Source organism: Bos javanicus, chromosome 5, assembly GCF_032452875.1.
Source record: "Bos javanicus breed banteng chromosome 5, ARS-OSU_banteng_1.0, whole genome shotgun sequence".
Lineage (NCBI taxonomy): Eukaryota > Metazoa > Chordata > Mammalia > Artiodactyla > Bovidae > Bos > Bos javanicus.
In genome coordinates, this window is record NC_083872.1 from 69,358,190 (window position 1) to 69,382,043 (window position 23,854).

At 41.5% G+C, this 23,854-nt stretch overlaps 1 protein-coding gene across 13 annotated transcripts in view; it reads left to right on the forward strand.

Annotated features, from left to right (window-relative positions):
* Positions 1-23,854, forward strand: part of C5H12orf75 (chromosome 5 C12orf75 homolog) — a 92,695-nt gene that overhangs the window by 14,307 nt on the left and 54,534 nt on the right. For all 13 annotated transcript variants that reach the window (XR_009736521.1, XR_009736520.1, XR_009736522.1 and 10 more), the window contains exons 2-4: positions 1,963-1,987; positions 22,483-22,518; positions 23,461-23,540. Coding sequence is in view for 10 of the 13 variants with exons in the window: in XM_061417176.1 (XP_061273160.1) it covers positions 1,963-1,987; positions 22,483-22,518; positions 23,461-23,540 (141 nt within the window). In the remaining 3 variants the exon portion in view is untranslated. The remainder of the gene's footprint in view (positions 1-1,962; positions 1,988-22,482; positions 22,519-23,460; positions 23,541-23,854) is intronic.

Sequence of the window (23,854 nt, forward strand, 5' to 3'; positions counted from 1 at the left end):
CCTTTTTCCACATCACTTGCCAACACTTGTTATTTGTTGTCTTTTTTGAAAGTAAGCATTCTCACAGGTATGAGGTGATATCTTGTGGTTTTTGATTTGCATTTCTCTGATGATTAGACATGTTGAGCATGTTTTCATGTACCAATTGGCTATCTGTATGTCATCTTTGGAAAAATGTCTATTCAGATTATTTACCCATTTAAAAATCAAGCTGGTTTTTCTCTCTCTCTCTCAACCTCTCTTTCTCTCTTGCTATTGAGTTTTATGAGTTCTTTATATATTTATAATATTAACCTCTTGTATCAGATATGTAATTTAGAAGTGTTTTCTTCCGTTCAGTAGGTCGTCCTTTCATTTTGTTGATGGTTTCCTTTGCTGTGCAGGAATTTAAAAGATTTGATGCAGCCCCACTTGTTTATTTTTGCTTTTGTTGCCTTTGCTCTTGAAATCAGATCCAAACATTAATTTCTAAGATCAGTGTCAAGTAACTTACTGCCTATGTTTTCCTCTAGGAGTTTTATGGTATCAGGTCTTACATATAAGGCTTTAATTCATTTTGAGTTAATTTTTGTGTACGATGTAAGATAGTTGTTTAGTTTCATTTTTTTGCATACGACCGTCCAGTTTTCCCAGGACAGTTTATTGAAAAGACTATGCTTTCCACGTTGCATCTTCTTGCCTCATTTGTTGTAAATTAATTGAGCATGTATGCATGGGTTTCCTTCTGGGTTCTCTATTCTGCTCCATTGATCTGTGTGTCTGTTTTTTTTTGCCAATAACATACTGTTTTGATTACTATAGCTTTGTCATGTAGTTTGAAATCAAGAGCATGATGCCTCCAGATTTGTTCTTGAGAAGATGCTTTAGCAATTCAGGGTCTGCTGTGGTTCCATAGACATTTTAGTATTATTTGTTTTATTTTCTTGAAAAATGTCATTGGTATTTTGATAGAGATATATAGATTTTAAAGAACTTCATGGTAACTTTTGAGACAGATGTTTTTATTTTCCTCATTTGACATGAGGGAAGTGAACTTATAAGAGGTTAAATGATACTGAATTCCATGTAGCTTTTAAAGTTGGAACTAAGTTCTGTTTGTTTAGGTAAGGATATTAGGGGGCAGAAGTGCAGATGGAACTGTGTTGTGGGCGGAGAATGTGATAAGTGAGAGGACTGGGTTTTTGACATGTGGATGGGAAGCAAAAATGAGAGGGTTCAATAGCAAATAGGACAAGAGTTGGAAATGAATGTTACTCCTTTTGGAGCTGGGCTGGCATCTTCGAGACTTCCCAATTCATTTAGGATGTCGTCTCCATTTTGTCATGTGATGACTTTGCTTAACTTTTTGATTAGTGCATAGTGTAACATGATAGTTCCATGTAGGTACCAGCTTAGAAGTCATGTGGCTTAGAAAAGAAAATACTTCTCAAATTTGTTACCGTATCTGTAAAATTAGCAGATTAGGTTGGGGCATCTTATAAAATTCCTTTCAGAATCAGGACTTTATAATTTATAAAGATAAGATAAATGAAGTCGCTCAGTCGTGTCCAACTCTTTGCGACCCCATGGACTGTAGCCCGCCAGGCTCCTCTGTCCCTGGGATTCTCCAGGCAAGAACACTGGAGTGGGTTGCCATTTCCTTCTCCAGGGGATCTTCCCGACCCAGGGATTGAACCCAGTCTCCTGCATTGCAGGCAGACACTTTAACCTCTGAGCCACCAGGGAATAATCCGTTATAATTTATAGGAATTGTTAAAAATGGACAGAATAAATTCTAAACCTAAGATTTGGCTTTTTATGATTTTTCTGCTGTCCTTTTTCTTCTTTTGTGAGATGATCTTTCAAAAAATCATATTCTCAACTCATCTCTTGAAAAAGTTATTTTAGTTGGATACTGGGCTTAAGATTTTTGTACCAGTGTTATCAAGATAACAAGAAAATATCTTTTTTTTTTTCTTCCAGGCCCTGCAGGAGCAGCTAAAGATGTGTAAGTACTTAATATTATGATTTTCTAAACTGTTTCTGAGGAAGACACTGTTTTCATGATTATGACCTTTAGATATGCAGGTTTGGCTGAAAAGACATGGAAGTACTTTCTGTACTGAACACAAATCAAGGCTTTCATTTGATTTGTAACTAAAGTGCTATTTGAATAAAGGGATTATTTGTGGCTTTTTATTTTAGCCTTTCAGTTGCCCTAGCACTTTAACCCAGAACTTTATGAAAAGGAAATGTTTAATTGTGTTTCCATCCTAGCTGTGTAGAGATTTCTTCTAATTGCAAGCCTGTGATTACAGCAGAATTAAGCACCTAGCTTCTATGACTATGCAACATCTTAGAGTTTAGCCCTTTGGGAGGGGTGCGAGCCAAGCATTTACTAAAGACACACTGAATTGCTTTGAAGTGATAAATAGACGTTTGAGTGAATGTATATGTCCATTTGAGGCAATCAGTATTGAGTTGAATTTTAGACCACAGGACCGTTTGAGGGTTTCCATCATGCATCTTCTTTGCTTCTTCCTACCTTGAATCTAGGTATAGACAGGACATTGCAGTAGTTCACTATTTAAGAGTGTTTGTGGCACTGGGAACTATATTCAATATTCTGTAATAAACCATAATAGAAAAGAATATGAAAAAGAATATATGTATATGACTGAATATATACATATAACTGAATCTCTTTGCTGTATTACATTAGAAACTAACACAACATTGTAAATCAACTATACTTCAGTTAAAAAAGAGATAAATAAAATGCAAATATTCTGAAAAAAAAAGTGTCATTTAGGGAGCTGGGTAGTGAGGGTGGTGTAGGGAAGGGAGAAGGTAGGGATGAAGAGCCCCCAAGGACAAAAATAGAAAAAGGAGTGTTTGTAGTCACTCCATGGATTGTGGGACCAGCCTCTGTCCAAGCCACTGCAATCGGTTTGGCGGTCAAGACTGATGGTGCCACACACACAGACCAAGAGGGCAGGAGAAGATGTGTTACTCACATAATGAGGCTTTCTAGAGAGCACAAAGTGGTCTCCTAAACTGGTCCATTCAGTTTGCATGAAGGAGGGGGTAAGTGGCTTTGTTTCTTATTATGAGTGGTGCTGGGGGTGGATCGGGGTGGTGGGCAGAGGAGTGCCTGGCTGTCTCCTCCCTGTTGGCATACATGGAGGAGTTCACAGGTTTTCTTTAGGCTTGCACAGTTGTGGGGCAAAAGGATCAGTGGGACTTGAAAGCTTTTGTCACAAGCAGAGTCAGGCATTTATATATATATATATATATATATATATATATATATATATCAAAAAAGGAATCCAGAGAAGATTAGATTAGGGCTATAAAGTTTTGGGGGGATTAAATAAGCTTTTTGTATGGAACTTGAGGTACAAAGGAAGCAGTGTAGAATACTTCAGTCTCCTGGTTGCAGTGGTTGAGTTTATTACCAAAGCATCGAGCAAGAGTGCGTTCAGCATCCTTATGTATTCCTGGTATGGCAGTGTCTCCATCTCTCCTTCAGTCTCTCCCTTTCTTTTCTGTACGTTGTTGCCAGGTTAATCCCCTGTCCTTTCAGGATCTCTGCTCCCAATTTTAGATTAGTCTCCATTGCCCATGGGATTGAGTCCAGAATCCTTTGCAAAAAGGAAAAGGCCCTTTAGATTTCAGCCTTTAGGAGAAGGAAGTCCTGCAGTCAGGGAGTGACAAGATCAAGGGCCCAGTGGGGAACTGGGTGCTCTGAGACCACTCTCAGGGTCTTACACTGACTTCCTGATTTCTGTCTTGCCTCCTTAATTTTTTTTTTTGCTGTTCCCTCTGCCTGGAATGGTGAATTCTGTCTGTAAAAATTCTGTCTATTCTTCTTGGCTTATATCTTACCCTTTATGAGAAGAATATCCCTGATCTCTGTTAGTTGTGGTATCTCCCTCTTTTGAACTCTTACAGCAGTTTGGACTTTTTTCCATTGGGAATTGAGAAAAGTCCCCTCTAGTTCATAGTATCATGCTGGGGACATAGCTAGTGTGTAACAGATGAATCTCATAATTTTTCTTTAAGGAGAGATTGGTTGCATGACTTCTTTCTTTTAAAGGTATGGAAATTTCTAAGAAGATTTAGTGATGGCTTTTTGGATGTTTTTGTCAATATTACCTTCTCCAGGACATGAGATGCCATTTAACTATAGCTACTTTTAAATTGTTTATTTTTTATTTTTGACTGTGCCAGGTCTTTGTTGATGCTCCAGCTTTTCTTTAGATGTGGCAAGTGGGGCCTACTCTCTAGTCGAGGTGCATGGGCTTCTCACTGTGTGGCTTCTCTTGTTGCAGAGTACAGGCTCTGGGGCCTGTGGGCTTTAGTAGTTGCAGCTCCCAGGCTCTGGAGCACAGGCTGAATAGTTGTGGTCCATGGGCTTAGTTGTCCTGTGGCATGTGGGATCTTCCCAAATCAGAGATTAAACCCGTGTTTCCTGCATTGGCAGACAGATTCTTTACCACCGAGCCACTAGGAAAGTCCCTTAACTACTTTTTAAAATCTTGAATTCACTAGATTTAAATGTCCTGTGACTTTGTGTACCTTATAAGTTCTGTAACTAAAAAGATATAATTTTATTCAATAAAGAAAGTGAAGTCACTCAGTCGTGTCTGACTCTTTGCAACCTCGTGGACTGTAGCCCACCAGGCTCCTCCATCCATGGGATTCTCCAGGCAAGAATACTGGAGTGGGTTGCCATTTCCTTCTCCAGGGGATCTTCCTGACCCAGGGATCGAACCTAGGTCTCCTGCATTGCAGGGAGATGCTTTAACCTCTGAGCCACCAGAGCCCTTCAAAAGTAAATTGGTAGATTTAATTGGAAAAAGTTAAAGAAAAGTATAGTATTTTTTTCCTTGCACAAAAGGTATACTCAAACCATTTTTTTTTAAAGCAGAAGCTGTAGATATATAAATCTTGACTGTAATATTAGAAGGTGTCATGAATGAAGGAGGAAACCAAGAAATTAAGACAATTTAAACTTTTATTATGAAGATTTAAATTTTTTGTTTTTGTTTGTCATCTAAAGAGACTGATCTCAAATTAAAAGAAGTGGCCAGACTCACATCACGGATGCTGAGAGTACAGCACTTCAAATAGGACACACAGCATATTATATAGACCACATAAAAGTCTTTTGAGGGGGGTTGTGATTGTTTTTATAAGTCAGAATCATTATAATTACTCCTTTAATATATAATAAAAATCAGTGTTCTAGGGACGGTTTGGGATTTTTACAGTATCTCCCTTTTACTATTATTTGCCTGCTTTCTATAGGCAAGAAACCAGGATATAATAAATAAAATGATGTTTTTGCCCTAGAGCAGGTCAGTATCTACTGGGGACCAAACTACAGTATTATAAGTGCTAATTATTAAAATAGTCAAAATTTAATGCTAGTCTGGGTCTTGAAGGGTGAACAGGAGTTTGTGTGGGGAGGGGAAGAGTGGCAGGGCAGGGGAGAGAACACGATAAGAGGCCCTTGGGTACCAGAGAGCCTCATGCTCTTCTGGAAAGTCAGCCAGTGTTCCCGGAGCCTGTGGCACAGGCTCCAACACGTGGAAGATGAGGCTGATGGGCCGGAACCAGCTTGTGAAGGGCCTTTGGTGGCAGCCTGGTCATGGTACTTGATTTTTATATGCATTCAAGAGCCATTCAGAATTTTAAGGTGGGGACTTCCATGACTGTGCTTGGGCTTTAGGGCGATGACTCCCAGGGCAGTGGGCTGTGTGAGATGGGGGAGGGGTGGAGGCACAGAGCAGTAGTGGGGCTGAGGCCAGGAGAGGGGCAGACAGCAGACAGGACGCAGGCAAGGAGCTAAGGTGATGATGCATTCAGGGCGCACCTAGAAATGTCATTGATAAGACCTGTTGAACGACTGAATAGGGGAGGAAAGGAAAGGAAAACCTGAGGTGAAACGATAGCTCTGTGGTTACAAACTCGAGCCAGGGGAAGGGATGGCTGATGACCCAAAGAGGTCACATGAGCTAAAGGGAGAAGAGAAACCATTGAATGCGACGTGATGGCCACACTAGTCACTGGGGGATATGGTTTCAGTTGAGTGGAGTGAATACCAGTAGAGTCAGTGTGGCCGTGAACTAGGAGTGAGGAAGTGATGCCTGGTCTTTTGTTTTACAATATTAGACAGTAAGGGATGGAAAAATGTGGTAGCTTGAAGAGGAAATGTATTTTAAGAAATACATTTCTGTTATAAAATAAATACTAAGGAAATTTGTAAACCACAGAAAAGCATTTTAAAAAAAGAAAAAAATCAGCTATTATTCTACCATGAGAGACAATAGACAATCAGCATTAATATTTTACATTATTTTCTTCCATTTCTTTGTGATTCTTTCTGCCTGATTATGTGTATGGGTGATTTTATATATTGAAGTTTGGTTTTCATTCTCTATTTATTTTTACAGAGGAGACAGAAGGTACACCAATAGGTGAGAGTATAGGAACCAGTAGAGCAAGAAAAGCTGAGGGTGGTTTGGGGAGGGGTTATCTGTGTGAGGGAGAGAATAATTGATGGATGTAGATTCTAGAACATGCAAGAAAGATTAAAAACATAGAAGGTTCACCTTACCAGCTTGAGATAAGGAAGAAAGTATGAGTAAAGATATATAGAAATTTAATCATCATAGGACAGACCTACATGTATATCAGGGAGTGAGACTTTTGTTTTTCTCACTCCCTCTCATCAAAATTAAACCACAGAACCCTCACATGCAGAACGAAATAGAAGTGAATTCAACTTGATGACATTTGACTGTTTTCACAAACCTGAAAGTCAACCATGCTTTTATTTCAGGGAATTTATCTTAGCTATTTGGCACAGATAGGTTGTGTTGGGATATTTTTGGTTGGAAATGGCAGAAGCCCAGCTTAAACTGGCCTACACAAACAAACATAAAGGAATTTATTGGCACGTGTAATGGAAAAGCTCCAGGGGTTCAGCCATAGTCACAGCTGGATCCAGGTGATCAAATGACAGGAAGAAACTCTTTCATCTTTGCTTTCCTGTGTTTGGCTCCATTCTGAGGCAGCTTTTCTTCAGTGGTGATGGAGATGGCCAGTTTTTATCTCATTGGCTTAATTCCCATGAAAAAAGAGCTTCTCTTTCCCTGAAGATTGATCAAGTCATAGCGCTAGGCTCTCCCTGGCCAAGACATGGGATCAGGTGCCCCTCTCTGAACCAGTCAGTGGGCCACGAGGACATGGTTTCTCATTGGCCAGGCCTTGGTCACGTGCCAACTGCTGGAGCCAATCAGTGTCGTTAGCCTCACCTAACCTTAAATAGTGGGAGAACAGTGGTTCCCACACCAAAGAAAAATTGGGATGCTGTTACCAAAATGGGAGAGAATTATAATGGGGCAGGCAGAAAAAAAGCAGGTTCTTCATGTAGATCAACTTTTATATTATTTCAAAATAATCTTTTGATTTAATTTTTATTGGAGTATAGTTGCTTTATACTGCTCTGTCAATTTCTGCTATATAGCAAAATGAATCAGCCATATGCATACATATATCCCTCTTTTTAGGATTTCCTTCCCATTTAAGTCACCACAGCACACCGAGTCGAGTTCCCTGTGCTATATAATAGGTTCTTGGTAGTTATCTATTTTATTAGTGTATATAAGTCGATTCCAGTCTCTCAATTCAGCCCACCCCTTGATTTACTTTTCAGTGTGTGTGTGTGTTTTACAAATATATTTTGAATAAGAAACAGTATTAAACAAGTTGAATCAAATTTAATGTTTGCTGTTGAAAATAAAAGATCATAGCCACTCAATTTAAACAAGGTTATTCAAATACTTCTTTCACTTAAAACTTGTAAAGTGATATTTCATTAAGATTTTTCTTGACAAAGCAGTTTTATTGTTATGGAAGGTAACAGCTATAGAGAAAAATATCTTGGAATGAGTTACCATAAAACACATCAAACCTCAGTCTTTTTAAAAAGCTGAAATTACATATCTCCAGTCTTGAGTTTCCTTGGAATCCTTTTTAAATTTCCCATGTCTAATATATCTGTGTCAGCTGAGCCTTCTTCTAACTAAAGATCTGAGTGTATCTGATAACTTTGTTTCTCCTCTGTGAAGTGGCATGCAAGGCTGTTTAATGAGGGTGAGGTAGCTTGCTGCTGCTGCTGCTAAGTCGCTTCAGTCATGTCCGACTCTGTGCAACCCCATAGATGGCAGCCCACCAGTCTCCGCCGTCCCTGGGATTCTCCAGGCAAGAACACTGGAGTGGGTTACTGTTTCCTTCTCCAATGCATGAAAAGTGAAAATGAAGTTGCTCAGTCATGTCGGACTCTTCAAGACCCCATGGACTGAAGCCTACCAAGCTCCTCCGTCCATGGGATTTTCCAGAGTACTGGAGTGGGTTGCCATTGCCTTCTCCGGGAAGGTAGCTTACTACTCAAAAATTTTACCCATTTTCTGGGGGTAGGAAAGTATTTAGCATTGAAAAAACCTGCATTTTGGAAGCAGAGAGACCTGAGTTTAAACTTCTTTCCACCCTTAACTGTGCATGCGTGCTCAGGTGTGTCTGACTCTTGGTGACCCCATTGACTGGCTCCTCTATCCATGGAATTTTCCAGGCAAGAATACTGGAGCGGGTTGTCATTTCCTTCTCCCAGGGATTGAAACTGTGTATCCTGCATTGGCAGGTGGATTTCTGACCACCAGTGCCATCATAACACTGGGATGATATTAACTGTTCAGGGTAGCCATCTTCATCATTATCATCATCATTCTCAACTTTAATAGCTTATCTTTATTGAGAACTGCATACCATAGAGTGAATTCCAGTACTTGAAGTATATCATCTCACTCACTGCCCCCAACAGTGTGATGAAGACAGTAGTTCTTTTTCATTTTACAAATGGGGAGATGGGAGACAGAGAAGTTAAGCAACCTCTTAAGGGTTATGATGGTTATTGATACAGTATATTTAGTATCCTAGCATAATACTTGGTATTATGTGTTGTCCCTCCCTCATAAATTGTAGCTAGAATTACTAGGTGGTTTAAGGGTTGTTGAAAAGATTTGGCCAGTGCCTCTGTCAAGAAAGCTGAGTGCCGAAGAATTGATGCTTTTGAATTGTGGTGTTGGAAAAGACTCTTGAGAGTCCCTTGGACTGCAAGGAGATCCAACCAGTCCATTCTGAAGGAGATCAGCCCTGGGCGTTCTTTGGAAGGACTGATGCTAAAGCTGAAACTCCAGTACTTTGGCCACCTCATGTGAAGAGTTGACTCATTGGAAAAAACTCTGATGCTGGGAGGGATTGGGGGCAGGAGGAGAAGGGGACGACAGAGGATGAGATGGCTGGATGGCATCACTGACTCGATGGACGTGAGTCTGGGTGAACTCCGGGAGTTGATGATGGACAGGGAGGCCTGGCGTGCTGCGATTCATGGGGTCACAAAGGGTTGGACACAACTGAGCGATTGAGCTGAACTGAACTGAACTGTCATGAATCACTGATGGGAGAAGACCCAGTGCATCAAGGGCCTCGCTGTGGTTAGAAATCTCACATTCCCATTGTTTGTCCATCAACACATGATTAGATTTTCCTCCATGGGATGCTGTGGAATAGGAACAGGCAGAGAAACAATTGGGCGTGTTCATTCAGGGATAGAGAGGGATTGGTGACCAGCAAGTATTGCTGAAATGTTTGACTACAAGGCACTTGCTGGAGAGGGGGGGAGGGGAAGCACTAAGTGGCTGATAAAAGGGTAGAGCCGAGAGGGTGTGTGGACTGGAGGCTTCTTTGGGGTTGGGCGCTAGGGATGGGAGATCAAAGGAAGATTGTTTTCCCCCCTAGGGAGTGGAATTGTCTACTCTAAAATATGAGAGGTGAAATAGTTGCCGGAACTAAGCTCCATGGAGCACCCATGGGAGTAAGTTATTAGAAGAGCAGTAAAAATTGCTGGGATAGAGGAAATTAGCAAAATGTGAAGCAAGAGGTCGACTGAATGGTTTTCATGGGATTTAAAATTGTCCAAGATAATGATGGTGAGAAAGAAAACCTTTGAGTCAGGGCCAAAATCTTCAGTGCATCCGGGGTCTGTTATGGCAAGGTTCTGATGCCAAAGAGGAGAATTTTGGAGTGAAAATAAAATTGACCTCAGCTGAAAGAGTGCTTTGGAGAGGTTGGAAGTATTCTGGCTCCATCTCCTGTTTGGAGACACTGGGACAAGGGAAAACTAGCTACTTATTCCTTAGGTTTTGAGAAAAGTGATACATCAGGGGAAAGCAAGGTTCCTTAAGGAGGAGAGAACATTCCTGCCTGCCTTGTAGCAAAGGATACTTCTACAGCCAGTATTGAAATAATCCAACACTATGAGCGACTTCACTTTCACTTTTCACTTTCATGCATTGAAGAAGGAAATGGCAACCCACTCCAGTGTTCTTGCCTGGAGAATCCCAGGGACGGGGGAGCCTGGCGGGCTGCTGTCTATGGGGTCGCACAGAGTCGGACACGACTGAAGTGACTTAGCAGCAGCATGTGCTTCTTAGAAGGAGAGCAGGAGAGGGGTAAGGGAAATTGCAATTTAATTCTTGACCCATTAAACCCTATACAAAGAGCAAATGTTACTCAAGTTCTCCGGTAATATACATTCTGGAAGAAAGAAAGGGACCAACATTGGCTAAGGGGTCTGACCGAGGAAAGAGACGGAAAGCTAACTACTGTCCCAAGGCGTTTCGAGATTGTGAAGACGTGAATGATATTACACATAGGCCCAAACAGTCAGTGATAAAACATTAATTCTGTCCAAAATCATTTGTAACTGAATGCTTGGTGGAATTGATTTGAATTTCCCTGAAAAGCAGGAGTCATCGTAAAAACCTCTTACAGAGAAAATTGAATGATTGCACTTTAGGACTGTAGAGTGGGTAGAAGGAAACACTGTCAATTAATAAGCTTCTTCCAAAGTCGATCATGAATGGTTGCTAAAACTAGATCATTGGAGCTATACAAATGATCCCCCGGAGGTTCATATTGAAATTGTACTGTTTACAAATCACAGCAAGCTTGGCCTCTTTTGTTACACTGCAAATAGGGGAAAAGAAAAGACTGCAGACTGTTTTCTACTTCTTAGATCATCGTTAATAAGAATAACGCTATATTTAGAACACTTTTCTAGACAAAATAAATGAAAAATAAATAATTTCTTTGCCACGGAACTATGTTGTTCTGGAAGGCTCGGGAAATAAGAACTTTATGAATTTTAAGGCAACTGTGCCACCATGCTTGAGGAGATATTAATTGGAGTGGCTGGCGGCTGTCTGATATTTATCATCTGTGTTTGTTCTGGCGAATGCGCCTAATGTATCCATGCTGTGGGTTCATTATTTTACCTCTGAAACCCTTCTGTTGGTCCCTGAGGACAGCTATTTTATGTAACCCAGAAACTAAGCAAATATAGTGACGAAAATATTTTTATTACCAAGCGCTACTGAGAAAGGAAAAAAGTAGTGGTTTGTATTTGCTGTAGGAATTCAGAATAAGGTCTCTATGTGATCGTTGATAAATGGACATCATAGTGGAATAATAAGGGGCTTCTCTGGTGGCTCAGATAGTAAAGAGTCTGGCTGCAATGTGGGTGACTTGGGTTCAGTCCCCTGGAGAAGGAAATGGCAACCCACTTCAGTGTTCCTGCCTGGAATATCCCATAGATGGAGGAGTCTGGCAGGCTACAGTTCATGGGGTCGAAAAGCGTCATACACGACTGAGCGACTTCACATAGTGGTATAAACTGATAAAAGGGTTTAGGTATTTGGTGTGGCTATTTAGTTTTATATAGGTATATGCACAAAATGGGCTTCCCTGGTGGCTCAGTGGTAAAGAATCTGCCTGTCAATGCAAAAGATGCAGGTTCGAACATCCCTGGGTGGGGATGTGGGGAAGATGCCCCTGCGGGAGGGAATGGCAACCCACTCCAGTATTCTTGCCTGAGAAATCCCATGGACAGAGGAGCCTGGTGGGCTACAGTCCATGGGGTCGCAAATAGTCAGACATGCTTAGTGACTAAACAACAATGCACAAAATACATTAATGAAGAAAGAACAGGCAGAGGAAAACCAGCCAGCGCCAAAGAGCAACCACAGACATGGAGCTGGTTGGAAGGCAGCTCACCTTCTGGAACCTTGACTTAAAAGCAGTCCGAGCTTATTTATAATTAGAGAGAAAGTCAGTGTCTCTGGTTCATTTCGAGAAGGTGTGCAAAGCTAATAGGAAGCAGACAGGTGTGCATTGACGAGCAAATCTGAATCAGTATAGACAGTCAATCTGAGAAGGGTTAGGAAAGAACCATGCTGGTTTCACCGGAAGTGGGCTAGAAGTATTTGGTGGAAACTTAGATATAAGAAAGTAGTTTTGAAACTAACGGTTGCTTTTTCTTTTTTTTTTCTTTTTCTCACATGGCCTCAAATTGGGGCAACTTTGGTGAGACAGAAATCACTAAACACTATACCACTCTGCAAGGATGTGTCATTTTTAAACTATCAACTGCTAGCTTTTCAGCAGTCCCCAAAGTGGGGGAGATGATAGACTAGTGGTCTACCCTCAATCATGCTTGACTCTCCAAACATTTTTATTGATGCAGTGGCTGAGAATCTGAGTCAGAGCTTGGGAGCGGGTGACCTTACTGTAGGAGCTTATGGTAAAACTCAGTGGGTGGCTTTAACCTTTTCTTTCTCCTGGAACACCTGTCCTTTGATAAAAGAAGCTAAGTCTTTGCTAACAAAAAGATACCCAATGGTAATTAAATGTCCAGTGTATTTTTATAAACCTAGTCCAAAATTATTAATATGTGTTCCATGGTTCTTAGGAAGTGTGTTTTTTTGCGTGTGCGGTTAAAAGTTTTTTTTTCCCTTTATGATGGGATGTGACCTTTTGTTTAAGTAATATGATGCTGTTACATTTTTTTCTCAAATATGATGTCACTTTCCACAAATTTTCAAATGCTGGGTGTGTGTGTTAGTTAGTCGCTCCATCATGTCCAACTCTTTGCCACTCCATGGACTGTAGCCCATCAAGGCTCTGTCCATGGGATTCGCCAGGCAAGATTACTGGAGTAAGTAGCCATTCCCTTCTCCAGGGGATCTTCCCAACCCAGGGATCGAACCCAGGTATCCTGCATTACTGGCAGATTCTTTACCATCTGAGCTACTAGGGCAGCCCACTTCAAGTACCGTATATGCTCAGAAATAAGACACTGTCTTGAAACTAGAGAAAGCAATATACCAATAGGCTTTTAGTCATGCTTCTGGAAAAAGCAAGTTTATCACATAAGTTTACTCTGTAGAGTATTAGCTCATGGGGATTTGAAAATGGAGGAAACTACTTGCTACAATTAATCCAAGTCCTTTAGTACTATTTTGTTCTTTAACTCTTTGGACCCAGGAAGTATGTCTTCTTCTACTATGCATCCTGGGCACGACCGTAAAATGGACAGTGCAGCCCCAGCTCTTAGTTCCAGCCCCTTCCTTGGGGCCTGGCCCCCTTTCTCACATGCCTTTCCCATCATTGACACTGAGGCACACCTGACCAATAATAGAGAATTTGAATTTGTAACTTTTGCCACCAGGTAAAATCAAACTATATTTAAATCATGGCCTTTCCAGACCCTTAAAATTATTCAAATATGTGGTTGCCTACACCACTGAATAAAAATGCCAGCCACCTGCTTCTCCATACTCCCGCCTCTTCTTCACTTAGTTGTGGAGGTCAGAAATCAGGGGGCGGGGGGGTGGTGGTGTGACTTTCTCAACGTGCTGCCTTTGTCATGATATTAAGGCATTAGAACTGTGTTAGTTGGCAGGGCTTTCTGTTAGCTGTTTTAGATTCAGTTCCACATTTCCGGGAGAAGTCTGTGGGCACCTGGTTAGATTAGAGACAGCTGTTGTAGCCTCTTCTATTTCCCATTTCCTCTCTCTCGAGCAGTAGACTGGCGTACATTAGAATTGAGGTGGAGCTAACGAAGAATTGACTTGCTCTCCCAATCTTTGCCAGCCAGAAACTGTTTTCCTAGCAGGGCCTTTGGAATGGGGTAGACCAGCTGGGTAGGAGGCATGGAGTTGGGTCCCCTCGCCTGGGTGGTTGCCTTGTTAGGGGGTGGTTTTCTTACTCGGACCTGCTGCAACCAACCCTTACTGTTTTTGTACCCAAAAGTAGATCAGATCTCAGGGTGCTCCCACGGACAAGCACAAAGTCTGGCCTGGGAGGAAAGAGCTTATACTGCTAAGTAATTGCAGGATTTTGAAAGTTTCTTTTACCACAATCCTTGGGAACATGTGTAGAAATGGCTTCTAAGGATGTGAGACCAAGGAGGAAGGAGTGTATAAGGAGACTGAATTTATTATTTAACAGATTCTAGACTTAATAATTTAGTTGCATGGCTGGGACTCTTAACAGTGTAGTCAACTTGGTTGATAAACTTTAACTGAAGGAGTTTACACTCTCACCAGGGGAGAACTTGCCTGGTGTGATAGGGAGGAGGGAATCCAAAGGTTTGAGGAGATCGGAATGCTGGTGTGGATTTTTCAAGTGTGAGCTGCTCCCCACCACAGAGGAGAGCCCCTTCCCCAGGCACTGAGCAAATTGAGAAACACATAGTGAAGGGAGTATCCAGGGGGATCATTCTCTGTAACGTGGCTGTGACAATGGAAGATGCTGCCCTTGAGATGGGTACTTTGTTTCCTTAAGGGGACGGGATCCCAGAGAAGCAGAGGTCAGGAACTCAACCACCCAATCAAGAGGGAGGGGATATATGTATACTTATAGCTGATTCACATTGGTGTACAGCAGAAACTAGCACAGCATTGTACAGCAACTGTGTGTGCATGCATACTCAGTTGCTCGGTTGTGTCCGACTTTTTGTAGCCCACCAGGCTTCTCTGTCCATGGGATTTCCCAGGCAAGAATACTGGATTGGGTTGCCATTTCCCCTTCCAGGGGATCTTTCCAACCCAGGGATCGAACCCACGTCTCGTCTCTTGTGACTCCTGCATTGGCAGGTGGATTCTTTACCCATGAGACACCTGGGAAGCCCCAAAGCTACTATACTCCAGTGAAAAAAAAATCAAGAACTCAATCACCCAGGACAAGATAGGCATACTCACCAACATGGGCAGCAGGATGAAGAGGCACATTGTTTCATCTTGGAAGGAATTTTGAGAATAGCTAGTTGATTACACTCTCCCTAGGGATAAATGAGAAACATGGCCTCAAGGTTCCTTTTCTGCCTTTATGTATTTTGTAAGAGGGAGACTTCTGGTGTGTGAACCAGAAACTTGAACTGAGATCATCACAATGGAAAGGCATGGCTTCTTAACCCAGTTTCCAGACTCAAGTCAGATTCAGAGTGATTAAGGCCACATTCCCTTGAGGGAATTTTAAACATGGCTGCATACATTCATGGTAGAGATTCTTTTATATCTTCTCAGAGTTGTGTTCATTCATTAGAGCACCTGTGCCCAGAACAGAAGGAAGTACCTGGACCTTCTAGAGATTTCTAGGCACTGGCTCTGGTTGATATTAATGCCTGAGGATGCAATATGCCATTCTGGGCCATCAGCCCATGTGTGGGCTTATAGTGGTCAGGGAAACAATGGAATTTTGGCTAACCTGAAAACTGTGGTGAGTCCAATAGTCTGCAGATCCCAGGCTCTGGTCATTTCCTTTGTTTGTGAGTTCATAATCAGGGTAGATGTATTTGGAAACTGAAAGAATTCCCACATTGGCTGTCATGGTAGGAAAGGTCAAGTAGAAGCCCATCGGATTTCCCTTCTGTACCAGAATAATATACAAACAGGAACACTGAATTCCTGGAGTTGCAGGAATTAGTGCCCCCACCAAAGATGTGGAAAAAGGAAAACATGAAGACACTTCTCATATCTCCTTTTAACTTGTCTGTTTGGTCTGTACAGAAGGCAGATTTATTTTAAAGGCTGACTTTGGATTCTTGTTAAGTTTAATGAAATGATCATTCCAACTTCAGCTGCTGTTCAACATACGGTATCTTTACTGAAAACAATCAACATAGACCCTAGCTTCTGTTACGCAACATTTGTCGAATGCTTTATCTCTGAACCAGTTTGCAAGGATTACAGAAGCAGTTTGCTTTTACCTGGTAGGGTCAACAGTATACCATTGTAGTCTTGCCGCTCATTCTGTATTCTGCAATATCTTGATGTTATTGACACCTTATAGCACATCATACTGGTCTAGTACATTGATGATGTTATAGAGATTAGACCTGATAAACAGGAAATAACACATCCTTTAAATACTTTAGTGAGACACATACAGTCCAGGGGGTGCAAGATTAACCTCACTCTTGCTACCAAGTAATATATCAGTTAGTGTCCACTTAGGGTAAAGGAAACCACATTAGCTATGTTAGCAGAGAGAATTTACCATTAGGAATTGGTTAAGCAGGTCATGGAGGATTGAGGATGTGAGAAAGGAAGACTAAGATAATAGGGAACATTATATCAGGAAGTGGCTACCACTCCTAGGGAAGGAGTGACAAAGGAAAAAAGGTTGGGGTTGCCAGAATCTAAGAGCTGGAAGAGGAGGGGGTTCTCTGGGGCTGGGATGCTCACTTCTGGGGAGAGGGCACTGCCAGGCTGGTGTCACATCTGAATTTCGTAATCCAGCAGGAACCACAGCTGGAGGCCACATAGTATCCATGGCCTGCCCACTTGAGCTGTGATGACCAGAAACAGAGTGTCAGCAAGGCTGGTCCCATGAACCAGCTCCTGGGCTACTGCAGGCAGGAGCAGCACGCAGAGCTGGAAAGGGCAGTCCTTTCCCCCGTTCCTGCACTTTATGTCTCTTGAGCGTCCCCTTTGGTGGAACCTAACGGGGAGCCAGGTGGCAAAGGAGGATGTTGCTTGAGTCCTTGTCCCCACATGGCAGTGTGGGGAGGGAGGGTCCAACACAGCTTCCCTGCGGGAGCAGATTTTGTCTGGATAGGCCACATAGTTGTTTCCAGCTGTCGACCCCTTGGTATTAATAATTTGTGCAGGTTTTCCTTCCCCCTTATTGACGTCAGCCTCCATCGTGGTGAAACTGGGGCTGGGGCAGGAGAAAAGGGAGGGAAATTGGTGAGTCACCTTTCCGTTTTTGTTTCGAGGCAGTTTGATTTATGGTACGTGGTCCCTTACCTCCTATACCCCTGTGTTTTGGTTCTCTTGGTAGAAGCCTTATTCTCAAGGTTTCTTCTCCATTTGTGGTAAATTCGGGGGAATTCTTGTCCCTGAATGCCTTCATTCACATTTCCCATCTTCAGTGTCTCTGCTTGTAGGCACCTGAGTGTTGACTCCTGAACTGTTTCAGAACTGTTATTTAGAAGTGGATTACTGCCCTAGAAGGTTTCTTTTTCTTTTTTTAATTATTTTTTAATTGAAGGATAATTTTGCTTTATAGAATTTTGTTGTTTTCTGTCAGACATCAACAAGAATCAGCTGATTCACAGTACACCCACGTCCCCTCCCTCCCGAAGCTCCCTCCCGTCTCCCTCCCATCCCACCCTTCTAGATTGTTACAGAGCTCCTGTTTGAGTTCCCTGCGTCATATATAGCAAATTCCCATTGGCTATCTATTTCACATATGGTATTGTAAATTTTCATGTTACTCCCTCTGTACATCTCACCTTCTCCCTCCCGCCACATCCATAGGTCTGTTCTCCATGTCTGTTTCTCCACTGCTGCCCTCCAGATAAATCATCAGTGCCATCTTTCTAGATTCTGTATATATGCATTAGTATACAATATTTATATTTCTCTTTCTGACTTATTTCACTCTGTATAATAGGCTCTAGGTTTGTCCACCTCATTAGAACTGACTCAAATGCATTCCTTTTTATGACTGAGTAATATTCCATTGAATATATGTACCACAGCTTCTTTATCCATTCATCTTACTGGACATCTAGGTTGCTTCCATGTTCTGGCTATTGTAAATAGTGCTGCAGTGAACACTGGGGTACATGTTTCTTTTTCAATTTTGGTTTCTTCAGGGTATATGCCTAGTAATGGGATTGCTGGGTCATATGGTGGATTAATTCCTAGTTTTTTAAGGAATCTCCAAACAGTCTTCCATAGTGGCTGTATCAATTTACATTCCCACCAGCAATGCAAGAGTGTTCCCTTTTCTCCACACCCTCTCCAGCATTAATTGTGTGTAGCCTTTTAATGATGGCCATTCTGACTGGTGTGAGGTGGTATCTCATTGTAGTTTTGATTTACATTTCTCTAATAATGAGCAATGTTGAGCATCTGTTCATGTGTTTGTTAGCCATCTGTATATCTTCTTTGGAGAAATGTCTGTTTAGGTCTTTTCCCCAATTTTTGATTGGGTTGTTTGTTTCTGTGGTATTGAGTTGTATGAGCTGCCTTGTATATTTCGGAAATTAATTATTTGTCGGTTGTTTCCTCTGCTATTATTTTCTCTCATTCTGAGGGTTGTCTTTTCACCTTGTTTGTAGTTTCCTTTGCTGTGCAAAATCTTTTAAGTTTAATTAGGTCTCACTTGTTTATTTTTGTTTTTATTTCCATTACTCCCTAGGAGATTTCTGCTGGTTAATGTATGTTCACTTGCTCCTTGTCTAAGGGAACAGGATTATGGGCCGAATGTGTGGAGGTATTTGGACCAGTGAACTCCTGAGCAGTGTTGTCAGGACAGGCAGAGAGGTTTGGCCTCTTCCGGCTCATCTACTGTGAATTGGCTTCCTTTTTACTTTGCCGTTCCCAGCATAGACTAATTCAATCTTCAGTTTCTCTTTTCTAAAGAAAGACTCCAGGGTGAAGTCATCTCATTCTTTGTCTTTAGTGCTGGCAGAAAATAGAGCTATGATGGCCACAACCAAGGGCTTTCTAGGCTCTGTCAGTGGCTGCTTTCTCTCCAAGCCAGGGTTTACATGGCTTTCTGTCCTGCTCTCCCTCCCCACTTCCTTCCCTGCTTTTGGGAACAGATCTTGTGATGCATCAGCAATCACAGCTGCACAGTAGTCACTGCCCTTGCACTAAAGCTATAGTGACCAGGAAAGAAAAATGATCAAGTCCTCCATGAAGATCAGTGGCTCCTCCAAGGGCTCCGTGGTAGGGTGGTGCCCTGGCCCGACCACAGGGTATTTTCATCACTTTAGAAACTGAACAGAAATCTGCATTGCATGTGCCTACAACGGGGCTGCACGGGCTGTAGGTTAGCAAAACATAAGGTTTATTTGCCTTTGATTCACATTCTACACATTCCCTGTGGGAATCATCCCATGCTTCAGAGGCTTTGTATGTCTTCGGCACTTGTATGTCTAGGAAAATTGTCAGTAAGTGAGTTACTAAGGCCAGTTGGTAACAGGATCTTTCAAAATACACTCAGTGAGGGGAAACAAGTACAATGATTCTTTAAGATGGTGCATGGGTGGGGCAACCCAGGTATTTGGACAGCCAAGGCGTTATCCCAAACTTGTCAATCTTCCCAGGTGTTAGAATTCTGAAGACTAAAGTTTCTTGCCAAGTTGCTTAGCAGTCAGATAAATTTATCACCCCAGTTGTTTTGAACTGCTGTGAGATAATGTCCACTTTTCATCAACAAGAAAGGCCCTTTCAAAAGAAGCTGACCTTCACACCAAAGGTGTATCTTTTTAGATGCTTAATGTCTCTAGATCTTCCTCTTACCAGGAATGTTTATTGCTGCTTGATGAACCATTTCTTTTTCTGAAGGCTACAGCCAGTGCAGGCAGGGCAGGACTGAGAGGCAGACCATAGCTGAGAGGCTGCTGTCCTCTCGAACAGGACAGGGCAGCACTTGGCTCTCAGGCAGCCAGAGTGGCTTGGCCCTCTCTGTCCACAAGGAGATTTAGTTTAGACCAGCCACTATTTTTTGATTTAACTTTGATTTGGACCTGGTTGTTCAGATGAATACAGTCTAATGTAACTGCTGATCTGGAGAGGTTTTCTACCAAGAAAACTTCAATACATGACTCATAAAATGAGTTATGTAGCCATTTAACAAGTTGTAAAAGATTGCTTGCCCCTGACAGCATAGAGGCTTAGGTCTAATGCTAATGAAACATTGACTAAGACCCTTCTGCCACCTTGGTTCCTTCTTATAAATGGGATGATAAAATCAGAGAGATCCGGCTTGGGAGATAGAGGTGTTTCTCTGATACAAATTAGCATGGGCCCACAGTTTATGAAGCAGGAACTGAAATCACACACACACACAAATCATACACACACATACAGATTTTTATTGGAGCATCAACCTAGTTAATCTTAAGGGAAATCAACCCTGAATACTTGTTGGAAGGATTGATGCTGAAGCTGAAATTCCAGTATTTTGGTCATCTGATGCAAACAGCTGACTCTTTGGAAAAGTCTCTGATGCTGGGAAAAATTGAGGACAGAGGGAGAAGAGGGTGTCAGAGGATGAGATGACTAGATGTCATCACTGAAGCAATGGACATGAACTTGGGCAAACTCTGGGAGATGGTGAGGGACAGGGAGGCCTGGTGTGCTGCAGTCCATGGGGTTGCAAAGAGTCAGACATGACTGGGTGACTGAACAACAACAACAACAATAAAACAACATAGTTGCTTTACCATGTTGTATTAATTTCTATTGTACAGCAACCTTTGTTTTGAATTCTGGCTCTATTACTTGGCCATGTAACCTTGGATATAGTACACCACCTTTCAGAGTCTCAGTTTTTCATTTTTAAATGTGACTAATCCTCATTTTGGGCTTCCTGGGTGGCTCACTAGTAAAGAATCTGCCTGCTAATGCAGGAGAGGCGGGTTCGATCCTAGGGTTGGGAAGATTCCCTGGAGAAGGAAATGGCAATCCACTCTAGGATCCTTGCCTGGGAGATCTGATGGACAGAGGAGCCTGATGGGCTACTGTCCATGGGGTCTCAAAGAGTTGAAAACGACTGATCGACTAAACAACAACAGCAACAACAACAAATCCCCATTTTTCAGGATTGTGATGAGGATTGAAGGAAATAGTAGAATCGCAGGAGCAAAGTACCTGGTACAGTTACACAAGCAGGTTGTGAGACAGGGATGAGGCTCACAGCTTTTGTAAAGAGTGGTGTGGAGGCAGCGCCCACTCTAGGGGAAGCCACCATGTTGGTTTGTCGCAGGAAGTGTTTTTCACTTTAACATCTTCCTGTTTGAGAGGCAGAGTGGTAAATTGGAATGTGGAATGTGGTTTTGGTGTCAGATATCTGGGTGGGGTTTCAATGTTGGTCTTACTTGTTGGACTTGCGTATTTGTTCATTACCTGGCTCTCTGAAGCTATTTCCTCAGAACTGTTGGGAGAAATCACACTGGTGCATGTGGAACGTCTGGCATGTGGAATCTGACACATGGGAAGGACTCGTTGATGATGCTGTTTTTACCCATGTGGTCTTTAGTCTCCAGTCTTTGTATCATAGAATAATCATTTGTGGAATGAAGGGAGCATGTAGATAAAGGCAGGCACTATAACTTACTTGAAGGTTTAAAAAATGGCTATCTGGTAAGTCTTTATAAATGATATTTTTAAAGATTTAATAATATATCTGAAGCTTAATTTATTACCCAAAAATATGGCAGCTACATTATCATTTCATGCAAATTAGTTGCATAAGATACTGATTAATTTTATACAGAGAATGCAAGTTGGGTTTTAGGGCATTGAATAATTTATGAGGTAATAGATTAAAAATAATTCACTATTTTCTTACATTTGGGGAAGTTAAATATATTTTAAAACATTGAATATATCCTTGAGCTGAATCACACAAAAGGGGAAAGACTTAAAATACACACATATGTCACTGGATAGGAAAAGAATATCTGCAGCAAAAAATTAGGCATTCTGTATGTCCATAACTGCCAGTTACAGCTTCAAAAACAATTTCACAATAACGCTGGCCATTCAGAATCGGAGTAAACGGTTCTGATAATCTTGAACAAGTTTGTCACCATCATTTTCCTATTATCTGTACTGATGGGTTATAAATCCATTTTAATTAAAAGTTGTAAATAGCACCTAAAAGTGTTATACCACTTCAGTAAGCATAGCACTGGGTCTACTACAGTATGACTTTGACACCTTTGAATTAAAAAATGATCCAACTTTATCAAGAGGTAAATGAGGTTGATCATTAGCTGGTGAATTTAGATTATGGGCTCAATTTGGACAAATTAGATCACAGGGTGGTTTTTGCCCTCTATGGGTGTATTTTCTGTGTGTATGGCCAGTGTTCAGCAGATAAATTCCAAATCTCCACTTCCTTTCTTTGTAGAGGCAGAGAGAGCATACTGTGTTACTGAAATACTCCATGGAAGAACTTGAAAGAAACAAAAGTGGTCTTTAACTTGTCAGTCCCCTTTTGCTCAGAACCAAAAATGAAGTCTCTGTGTAACCAAATGGCTCATATCAAATGTTTTTGATCTTTTAGAACAGAAGAATCGATAACAGAAGATGATAAGAGGAGGTATGTTTAGTGTTGAAGCTGCCTTTAATTTGAGTATTTTGGGCACACCTCATGGATTTAATTTAACACAAATTAATTTAACTCACAAATTTAATTGACGCCTGGGTAGCACATTGCCAATAATACCAGTTCCTCCAGGGAAACTTGTGGCACAGACAATACAGGTGGGAGCAGGTAGTGTGATAAAGATCTTGCCCCGAGTTCTTCATTATCTTTGCTTCTTCCAAACAAGCGTGGTTTGTTCTGTGCACACAGCCTGTGCTAGCTTCCACTCGTGGACTTTGGATGAGCTGTTCTCTCAAATTGGATGACATCTCTTCACTTCCTCTGCCTTCTCCATCCTTCCATCCTCTGATTAACTGCACTTCACTCTCATTACTCCTTACCTCTCTCTTTCTCCTCACTTTATATCTGCTGCTGCTGCTAAGTCGCTTCAGTCATGTCCGACTCTGTGCAACCCCATAGACGGCAGCCCACCAGGTCCCGCCGTCCCTGGGATTCTCCAGGCAAGAACACTGGAGTGGGTTGCCATTTCCTCCTCCAACACTTTATATCTACCTACACATAAAGTGTTTTTGTGTGTTCATAGCACCTGCTACCACATTAGGTGAATTCTTGATAAATGTTGACTGATTAACTGTAACCTGTCATGCCACTGTTATTTATTACTCCACTGAATTCTAAAAATCCCAACTCCTTCTTCCTCATTGCAAGTAAAATATCTAAAAACTACAGCTTTCTATTTTTATATGTAGCTTTTATTTAAACAGAAAAACAATGATCTTCCAAGGACAATAGTATTCTGAATTCTACTTTTGTAAAGTCATAAATTAGTTTAATAATTCTATAATTGTTTGAAAGTTCCCATGATATCACCACTTTCTGCAAATGTAACCATGTAGTTTGGTCTGATTTTTCTATCTCTGCTTCTTTCTCATCAAGAAACTATGGAGGAGTGTATGTTGGTCTACCATCTGAAGCTGTCAATATGGTGTCCAATCAGACAAAGACTGTGCAGAAAAGTAAGTAAAACTCTGTGATATTTACTGTTTCTACATGTCTAATTTTTTGTTTTGTGAAAAAAAATGTGAAATTGATATTTCCACTTGCCTGGCTCACCCTAAATATTACTGAGTTTCAGTGAACCATGTATAAGAACCATATCTGGGACTTCCTTGGCAGTTCAGGGTTGAGACTTCAACCTTCCACTGCAGAGGGCATAGGTTCAGTCCCTAGTTATGGAACTAAGATCCTACATGCCACCAGGCATGGCCTAAAAAAAAACAAGCAACAATAGTAACAACAAAAACCCATACATGCTCATTGTAATCATTTG